This window comes from Leucoraja erinacea, unplaced genomic scaffold (assembly GCF_028641065.1).
Source record: "Leucoraja erinacea ecotype New England unplaced genomic scaffold, Leri_hhj_1 Leri_1308S, whole genome shotgun sequence".
Classification (NCBI taxonomy): Eukaryota; Metazoa; Chordata; class Chondrichthyes; order Rajiformes; family Rajidae; genus Leucoraja; species Leucoraja erinaceus.
Window position 1 is genome coordinate 10001 of NW_026575570.1, and position 9558 is coordinate 19558.

General features: G+C 50.2%; 1 protein-coding gene across 1 annotated transcript in view; it reads left to right on the forward strand.

Moving 5' to 3' along the window:
• LOC129715662 (gastrula zinc finger protein XlCGF7.1-like) overlaps positions 1-5533 on the forward strand; it is a 10628-nt gene extending 5095 nt beyond the window's left edge. The window contains exon 3 of the mRNA XM_055665519.1: positions 4799-5533. Coding sequence (XP_055521494.1) covers positions 4928-5533 — 606 coding nt within the window. The 5' untranslated portion in view covers positions 4799-4927. The remainder of the gene's footprint in view (positions 1-4798) is intronic.
• Positions 5534-9558: the final 4025 nt, after the last annotated feature.

Below are 9558 nucleotides of genomic sequence, written 5' to 3' on the forward strand. Positions count from 1 at the left end.
AGGGTTTGTTTGTTATAAAAAGGATTGTGTTCACAAAATGAATTTTGGTTGTCAGGTGGCTACTTGCTGCCCAATTGTTTGCCTTGGCTTGGCTTTTAAAATCGTTGCAACCGTTGGCTGCCAGTCCAAAAATCCATTAGGCTCCCAATGTCTATACTAGCTCTCTGGAAACCAGTACCTTTGGCCCGCAATAACTAACACTAGAGCAACAGAAAGCCCCCCCCCCCCCACTGGCGAGCAATATTGGAATTGGTGGAGAGGTGGAATATTGCGTTGGTGAACAGCCCTCCCGTGTGATGCTGGGACCCAACGGGTCCCACTTAGTCTAGTAATATAGATAAATGTGAGGTTATCCACTTTGGTGGCAAAAACAAGGGGGTAGATTATTATCTCAATGGGGTTAGGTTAGGTAAGGGGGAGGTACAGCGACACCTGGCTGTCCTTGTACACCGGTCACTGAAAGTTGCCATGCAGGTACAGCAGACAGTGAAGTAAGCTAATGGAATGTTGGCCTTCACAACAAGAGGATTTCAGTATAGGAGTAAAGAGGTTCTTCTGCAGTTGTATAGGGCTCTGGTGAGACCACATCTGTAGTATTGTGTACAGTTTTGGTCTCCTAATTTGAGGAAGGACATCCTTGTGATTGAGGCAGTGCAGCGTAGGTTCACAAGATTGATCCCTGGGATGGCGGGACTGTCATATGAGGAAAGATTGAAAAGACTAGGCTTGTATTCACTGGAGTTTAGAAGGATGAGAGGGAATCTTATAGAAACATATAAAAGTTTGATAGGACTGGACAAGCTAGATGCAGGAAAACATTTCCCAATGTTGGGCGAGCCCAGAACCAGGGGCCACAATCTTTTAATAAAGGGGAGGTCATTTAAGACTGAGGTGAGAAAAAACTTTTTCACCCAGAGAGTTGTGAATTTGTGGAATTTGCTGCCACAGAGGGCAGTGGAAGCCAAATCACTGGATGGATTTAAGAGAGAGTTAGATAGACCTCTAGAGGCTAGTGGAATCAAGGGATATGGGGAGACGGCAGGCACAGGTTATTGATTGGGGACAATTGACCATGATCACAATGAATAGTGGTGCTGGCTCGAAGGGCCGAATGGCCTCCTCCTGCACCTATTTTCTATGTTTCTAAAGTGAGAGACAGATGATGAGAGACAGAGAGAGAGACAGAATGAGAGGCAGAGAGAGACAGAGAGATAGTGAGAGAGAGAGAGTAGAGAGAGAGAGAGAGAGACAGAGAGAGAGAGAGACAGAGAGACAGAGAGATAGAGAGAGAGAGGGGGGAGAGAGAGAGAGAGACAGAGAGAGAGAGAGAGAGAGAGAGAGAGAGACTGGGAGAGAGACGAGTGAGAGACAGAGAGAGAGAGAGAGAGAGAGAGAGAGAGAGAGAGAGAGGGGGGGGGGAGATAGAGACAGAGAGAGAGAGTGTGTGTTGGAGTAACTCAGTGGGACGTGCAGCATTTGTGGAGAAGATAGACACAAAGTGCTGGAGTAACTCAGCGGGTCAGGCAGCATCTGTGGAGAGAATGAATGGGTGACATTTTGGGTCGAGACCCCTTTGGTTTAGTTTAGTTTAGAGATGCAGCGCGGAAACAGGTCTTTCGGCCCGCAGAGTCCGCGCCGACCAGCGATCACCCCGTACACTAGCACTATCCTACGCACATTAGGGACAATTTAACAATTTTGCAGAGGCCGATTAATCTACAACCCTGAACGTCTTTGAAATGTTGGAGGAAACCGGAGCACCCGGAGTAAAAACCCACGCAGGTCAAGGGGAGAACGTACAAACTCCACACAGACAGCACCCGTAGTCAGGATCGAGCCCGGGTCTCTGGCAGCCATACCGCTGCGCCACTGTGCCACGTAGAATTATACTAGACTAAGGGGGACCCGTTGAGTCCCAGCATCAAACGGGAAGGCAGGTCACCAACGCAATACTCCACCTCTCCACCAATTCCAATATTGCTCGCCATTGGGGGGAGTGTTTGTTGTTGCGGGCCGAAGGTACTGGTTCCCAGAGAGCTAGTATAGACATTGTGGGCCTAATGGATTCTTGGACTGGCAGCCAACGGTTGCAACGATTTTAAAAGCAAGCCAAGGCAAACAATTGGGCAGCAAGCAGCCACCTGACTACCAAAATTCATTTTGTGAACACAAACTTTAAAAAAAAAAGGCGAGGCAAATAATTGGGCAGCAGCCACTTTACAGCCGCTTCGTGGGGACTCACCGTGGAGTAGACGTGCGTTCAATGTTATTCGCAGCTCAGAGAGCAGTGACCCTCTCGCTTCCTCGCACGTGAATTGGCCAAGATTGACTGGCAATTAATTCTAAAAGGGTTGACGGTGGATATGCAATGGAAGACATTTAAAGACTGCATGGATGAACTACAAAAATTGTTCATCCCAGTTTGGCAAAAGAATAAATCAGGGAAGGTAGTACATCCATGGATAACAAGGGAAATCAGGGATAGTATCAAAGCGAAGGATGATGCGTACAAATTAGCCAGAAAAAGCAGCATACCGGAGGACTGGGAGAAATTCAAAGACCAGCAGAGGAGGACAAAGGGCTTAATTAGGAAAGGAAAAATAGATTATGAAAGAAAACTGGCAGGGAACATAAAAACTGACTGCAAAAGTTTTTATAGATATGTGAAAAGAAAGAGATTAGTTAAAACAAATGTAGGTCCCTTGCAGTCAGAAACAGGTGAGTTGATCATGGGGAACAAGGATATGGCGGACCAATTGAATAACTACTTTGGTTCCGTCTTCACTAAGGAAGACATAAATAATTTGCCGGAAATAGCAGGGGACCGCGGGTCAAAGGAGTTGGAGGAATTGAGTGAAATCCAGGTTAGCCGGGAAGTGGTGTTGGGTAAATTGAATGGATTAAAGGCCAATAAATCCCCAGGGCCAGATAGGCTGCATCCCAGAGTACTTAAGGAAGTAGCTCCAGAAATAGTGGATGCATTAGTAATAATCTTTCAAAACTCTTTAGATTCTGGAGTAGTTCCTGAAGATTGGCGGGTAGCAAACGTAACCCCACTTTTTAAGAAGGGAGGGAGAGAGAAAATGGGGAATTACAGACCAGTTAGTCTAACATCGGTAGTGGGGAAACTGCTAGAGTCAGTTATTAAAGATGGGATAGCAGCACATTTGGAAAGTGGTGAAATCATTGGCCAAAGTCAGCATGGATTTACGAAAGGTAAATCATGTCTGACGAATCTTATAGAATTTTTCGAGGATGTAACTAGTAGCGTGGATAGGGGAGAACCAGTGGATGTGGTGTATCTGGACTTCCAGAAGGCTTTCGACAAGGTCCCACATAAGAGATTAGTATACAAACTTAAAGCACAAGGCATTGGGGGTTCAGTATTGATGTTGATAGAGAACTGGCTGGCAAACAGGAAGCAAAGAGTAGGAGTAAACGGGTCCTTTTCACAATGGCAGGCAGTGACTAGTGGGGTACCCCAAGGCTCAGTACTGGGACCCCAGCTATTTACAATATATATTAATGATCTGGATGAGGGAATTGAAGGCAATATCTCCAGGTTTGCGGATGACACTAAGCTGGGGGGCAGTGTTAGCTGTGAGGAGGATGCTAGGAGACTGCAGGGTGACTTGGATAGGCTGGGTGAGTGGGCAAATGTTTGGCAGATGCAGTATAATGTGGATAAATGTGAGGTTATCCATTTTGGTGGCAAAAACAGGAAAGCAGACTATTATCTAAATGGTGGCCGATTGGGAAAGGGGGAGATGCAGCGAGACCTGGGTGTCATGGTACACCAGTCATTGAAGGTAGGCATGCAGGTGCAGCAGGCAGTAAAGAAAGCGAATGGTATGTTAGCTCTCATTGCAAAAGGATTTGAGTATAGGAGCAGAGAGGTTCTACTGTAGTTGTACAGGGTCTTGGTGAGACCACACCTGGAGTATTGCGTACAATTTTGGTCTCCAAATCTGAGGAAGGACATTATTGCCATAGAGGGAGTGCAGAGACGGTTCACCAGACTGATTCCTGGGATGTCAGGACTGTCTTATGAAGAAAGACTGGATAGACTTGGTTTATACTCTCTAGAATTTAGAAGATTGAGAGGGGATCTTATAGAAACTTACAAAATTATTAAGGGGTTGGACAGGCTAGATGCAGGAAGATTGTTCCCGATGTTAGGGAAGTCCAGGACAAGGGGTCACAGCTTAAGGATAAAGGGGAAATCCTTTAAAACCGAGATGAGAAGAACTTTTTTCACGCAGAGAGTGGTGAATCTCTGGAACTCTCTGCCACAGAGGGTAGTTGAGGCCAGTTCATTGGCTATATTTAAGAGGGAGTTAGATGTGGCCCTTGTGGCCAAGGGGATCAGGGGGTATGGAGAGAAGGCAGGTACGGGATACTGAGTTGGATGATCAGCCATGATCATATTGAATGGCGGTGCAGGCTCGAAGGGCCGAATGGCCTACTACTGCACCTAGTTTCTATGTTTCTATGTTTCCTGAGTTTGGCAGAGACTGAGTGAGGCACGACACTTCCGGGCTTTATAGTCCCTCCTCCTGATGCCAGCAGGGGAAACAAACAGAATGGGGAATTCTGTAAAAACATTAATATCTCCCTCGTTTTTCATTGACGGGAAAAATCCTCCGCGGAGGGGGGCACTTAGTGAGGTGGCCAAAAGCGGTCAAGATCAGAGTTTAAGTAATATAGATAACGATTTCCTCCGCCATAAATGCACCTAATATGTGCTAGTAATGTCCCGTTTGCCAGCTTGTTGACCCTCTGTGTTCCCCTCCAGCAGTGTTTAGGAGCCGTTGCTGTGAACGGAGAGACGGGAACGTGAGCGGCTATTGAGGGCGGCCAGGGTGCCGGTGAGCCCCTCCCCCCATCTGCTCGGTGTGCGGGTTGAGCTTCGAGGGGCTGAGTATCGATGGAGGACCACATGACGGGACACAACAAGGAGAAGCGTTATGAGTGCGACGTGTGTGGCAAGGTCTACCAGAAGCCGAGCCGGCTGGAGACCCACCGGCGGGTGCACACGGGAGAACGCCCCTTCGACTGCTCGGAGTGCGGCAAGAGCTTCATCCGCTACGACAACCTGCTGCAGCACAACCGCGTGCACACCATCGAGAGGCCCTTCACCTGCCCCGACTGCGGCATGAGCTTCAAGACGACGAATGACCTGAAGGCCCACCGGTGGCTGCACACGGGCGAGAAGCCCTATTGCTGCTTCACCTGCGGCAAGAGCTTTGCCCGGATGTCGGGGCTGCGGGAGCACTGGCGGGTGCACAGCAGTGAACGGCCCTTCACCTGCTCTGTCTGCGGCAAAGGCTTCAAGTCTTCCACGGACCTGAAGGGGCACAGGCGCGTGCACACCGGGGAGCGGCCCTACACCTGCAGCGACTGCGGCAAGGGCTTCACCCGCTCCAGCAAGCTGCTGAAGCACCAGCATACCCACAGTGTTGAACAGCGACAAGCGCCCCTACACCTGCAGAGACTGCGGAGAGGGCTTCACAACCCAGCAATCATCTGCTGAAGCACCAGCGCACCCACACCGGCGAGCGTCCCTACACCTGCGCCCAGTGCGGCAAGGGCTTCACCCGCTCCAGCACCCTGCTGGTGCACCAGCGCATCCACACCGGCGAGCGCCCCTTCACCTGTGCCCAGTGTGGCAAGAGCTTCACCCGCTCCAGCAACCTGCAGAGGCACCAGCGCACCCACACCGGTGAGCGCCCCTACACCTGCAGGGACTGTGGCAAGGGCTTCACCCAGTCCAGCAGCCTGCTGGTGCACCAGCGCACCCACACCGGCGAGCGCCCCTTCACCTGCGCCCAGTGCGGCAAGGGCTTCACCCAGTCCAGTCACCCTGCTGGAGCACCAGCGCACCCACACCGGCGAGCGCCCCTTCACCTGCGCCCAGTGCGGCAAGGGCTTCACCCGGTCCAGCAACCTGCTGGAGCACCAGCGCACCCACACCGGCGAGCGCCCCTTCACCTGCGTCCAGTGCGGCAAGGACTTCACCCGGTCCAGTCAACTGCTGGAGCACCAGCGCAACCACACCAGCGAGCGCCCCTACACCTGCGCGCAGTGCGGCAAGGGCTTCACCCGCCCCTCCAAGCTGCTGTCCCACCAGCGGGTGCACGCCGGCGACCGTCCCTTCCCCAGCCCGGTGTGTGCAGAGCGCTTTGCCAGGGCCTCCCACACCCTGTCTCACCAGCGCGTGCACACCAGTGGCCAGCCCTACGACTGCCCGTACTGCGGTGAGGGGTTTGACAGCTCGCGGGGGTTGCGGCAGCACCGGCGGGCCCACGCCGGCGAGCAGCTGCTCCCACTGTGACAAGAGAGCACGGGGGCTGCGGGAGCACCAGCGGATACACACCGGAGAGAGACCCTTTGTGTGCGCTGAGTGTTCAAGGGTTTCACCCGCATGTCCAGCCTGTGGCAGCACCGGCGTACCCACAGCGGTGAGCGTCCCTTCGCCTGCCCGTCCTGTGGTAAGGGCTTCACCCGCCTTGACCACCTGCTGGAGCACTGGCGAGTCCACACCGGCCAGTGCCCCTTCACCTGCCCGCTCTGTGGCAAGGCCTTTGCCCGCTCCTCCAGCCTGCTGGCACACCGCCACGTGGATGGATAGGCGCTGTTTAGGTAAACACAAAATGGTGGAAGGAATGGGTAACGTTTCTGGTCGTTTCTTCAGTCACCCATTCGATCTCTCCAGAGATGCTGCCTGTCCCGCAGAGTTACTCCAGCACATTGTGTCCTTTTTGTAAGCCAGCATCTGCAGTTGTTTGCTTTTAAACCATTCTGGTTAACCATCTCTGCGGCTTCCCCAAAGCCTCCACATCAGTCCTGTAATGGAGTGACCAGAACTGTATGCAATACTCCAAATGCTATCTGACCAATGTCCCTTAAAGCTGCACATATACATTCCTCTCTCCCCTCTCCCTCCACTCTCTCCACCCACTCCTTGTACACACATTCTCTCCACTCCCTCCCTCTTGTGCCCCCCTCCTCTCTCTCACACACTCCCTCTCTCACTCCCCGTCTCTCTCACACACTCCCTGTGTTGCTCCCTGTCTCTCACACACCCTCTCTCTGTCCCCCTCTCTCTCACACACACACTCCCTCTCTGTCTTGTTCTCCCTCACACAGATAACTGAGGTAATCCACTTTGGTGGCAAAAACAAGGGGGCAGATTATTATCTCAATGGGGTTAGGTTAGGTAAGGGGGAGGTACAGCGAGACCTGGGCGTCCTTGTACACCAGTCACTGAAAGTTGGTGTTCAGGTACAGCAGGCAGTGAAGAAGGCTAATGTAATGTTGGCCTTCACAACAACAGGATTTCAGTATAGGAGTAAAGAGGTTCTTCTGCAGATGTATAGGGCTCTGGTAAGACCACATCTGGAGTATTGTGAATTACAGTTTTGGTCTAATTTGAGGAAGAACATGCTTGTGATTGAGGCAGTGCAGCGTAGGTTCACGAGATTAATCCCTGGGATGGCGGGACTGTCATATGAGGAAAGATTGAAACGATTAGGCGTATTCACTGGTGTAGAAACATATAACATAAAAGGACTGGACAAGCTAGATGCAGGAAAAATGTTCCCAATGTTGGGCGAGTCCAGAACCAGGGGCCACAGTCTTAGAATAAAGGGGAGGCCATTTAAGACTGAGGTGAGAAAAAAACTTTTTCACCCAGAGTGTTGTGAATTTGTGGAGTTCTCTGCCACAGAGGGCAGTGGAGACCAAATCACTGGATGGGTTTAAGAGTTAGATAGAGCTCTAGGGGCTAGTGGAATCAAGGGATATGGGGAGAAGGCAGGCACAGTATATAGATTGGAGACGATCAGCCATGATCACAATGAACGGCGATGCTGGCTCAAAGGGCCAAATGCCTTCCTCCTGCACCTATTTTCTATGTTTCTATGTTATCCACACACACCTTCTCTCTGTCCCTCTCTCTCACACACACACCCTCTTTCCCTCACACAAACACACCCTCTTTCTCTCACACACACTTCCTCTCACACAAGCACCGCTCTCTTGCTGTCTCTCACACAACCTCTCCCTTGCTCTCGTGCGCACACCCTCTCTCTCTTGCTCTCTCTCACACACTCCCTCTCTCTCACACAACCTCTCCCTTGCTCTCATGCGCACCCTCTCTCTTGCTCTCTCTCACACACTCCCTCTCTCACACACACAACACTCCCCCCTCTCTCTCTCACAGTCCCTCTCTCACGCTCTCTCCCACACACACACTCTCACTCTCACGCACACACGCCGAACATCTCCGCTCGGTGCGCAATAACCAACCTGATCTCCCAGTGGCTCAGCACTTCAACTCCCCCTCCCATTCCGAATCCGACCTTTCTGTCCTGGGCCTCCTCCATGGCCAGAGTGAGGACCACTGTAAATTGGAGGCGCAGTACCTCATGTTTCGCTTGGGCAGTTCGTTCGTACCCCAGCGGTATGAACATTGACTTCTCTAATGTCAGGTAGTCCCTACTTTCTCCTCCCCTTCTCAGCTCACATTCAGCCCACTGGCTCCACCTCTTCCTTTCTTCTTACCGCCTCACCCTCAAATCAGTCTGAAGAAGGGTTTCGACCCGAAAGGTTGCCTATTTCCTTCGCTCCATAGATACTGCCTCACCCGCTGACATCCAGTATTTTTGTCTACCTTCGATTTTCCAGCATCTGCTGTTCTTTCTTCGGCATTTTAAAGTGTATTTTTAAATACCGTTTTGACGCATTACGTAACAAATAAAGCAAGTTTATTCTGACCTCACTGTGAAAGAGTTTAATTTGGTCAGGTTTGGTTCGTAAATTAAAAATGGAGATTTGCTGAAAAACAGAAAGCAGTCAAATTTAAAAGAGAATTTTCCCAGCAGAATAAAGTCTGGGAAAATCATGGAAGCTTGGTTTATACTAATCATTGAAACAATGTATATTAACATAGAGATGTATTGTCTGGGCACAGCACCATATGAGATATCTGTCTGAACTGCCTGTCCCATCTAAGGACAAGGTAATGGCTTTCATCCAAGTCTTACAAGCTTGTTTTAGTTCACAGATGGATGCCCATTCTGGAACCAAGATGGAAGTAATTTGAAAACAAAATGGAGTTGCCCTTCCGGAATGGGCAGCTGTACTGAAGCTGTGCCAAGATTTGAGAATAAGGCTGACATTGCAAATATATGAGTCCAGCCTCCCTTGTTTCCCTGAGATAATGGATGTTTCACATATTTAAAAGGTGTGTTTTATTGATAAGAAAATATATAATTACACTAACTTTCCTTTGTTCTTTGAGTGGAGCCCGAGAAGCACTGAGTAACGTGTGTGCTCTTTGTAGATCTCGCCACTCCCGGCTGGCAAATTGATTAAAAGTTTGCTTTGGTTTACTTTTAACAATTTTGTTGCTGTCTGCTTTCTTTAAGAGACGAACTTTGACAACTGTGCTCTTTGGAATTCTTCAGAATTCAGGTTGTGCTATCAATAATGAAAGAAAATGCCAACCATCTCCAGAAATGATAAGAAATTATTCTCGCCTCTATGCATATCTGT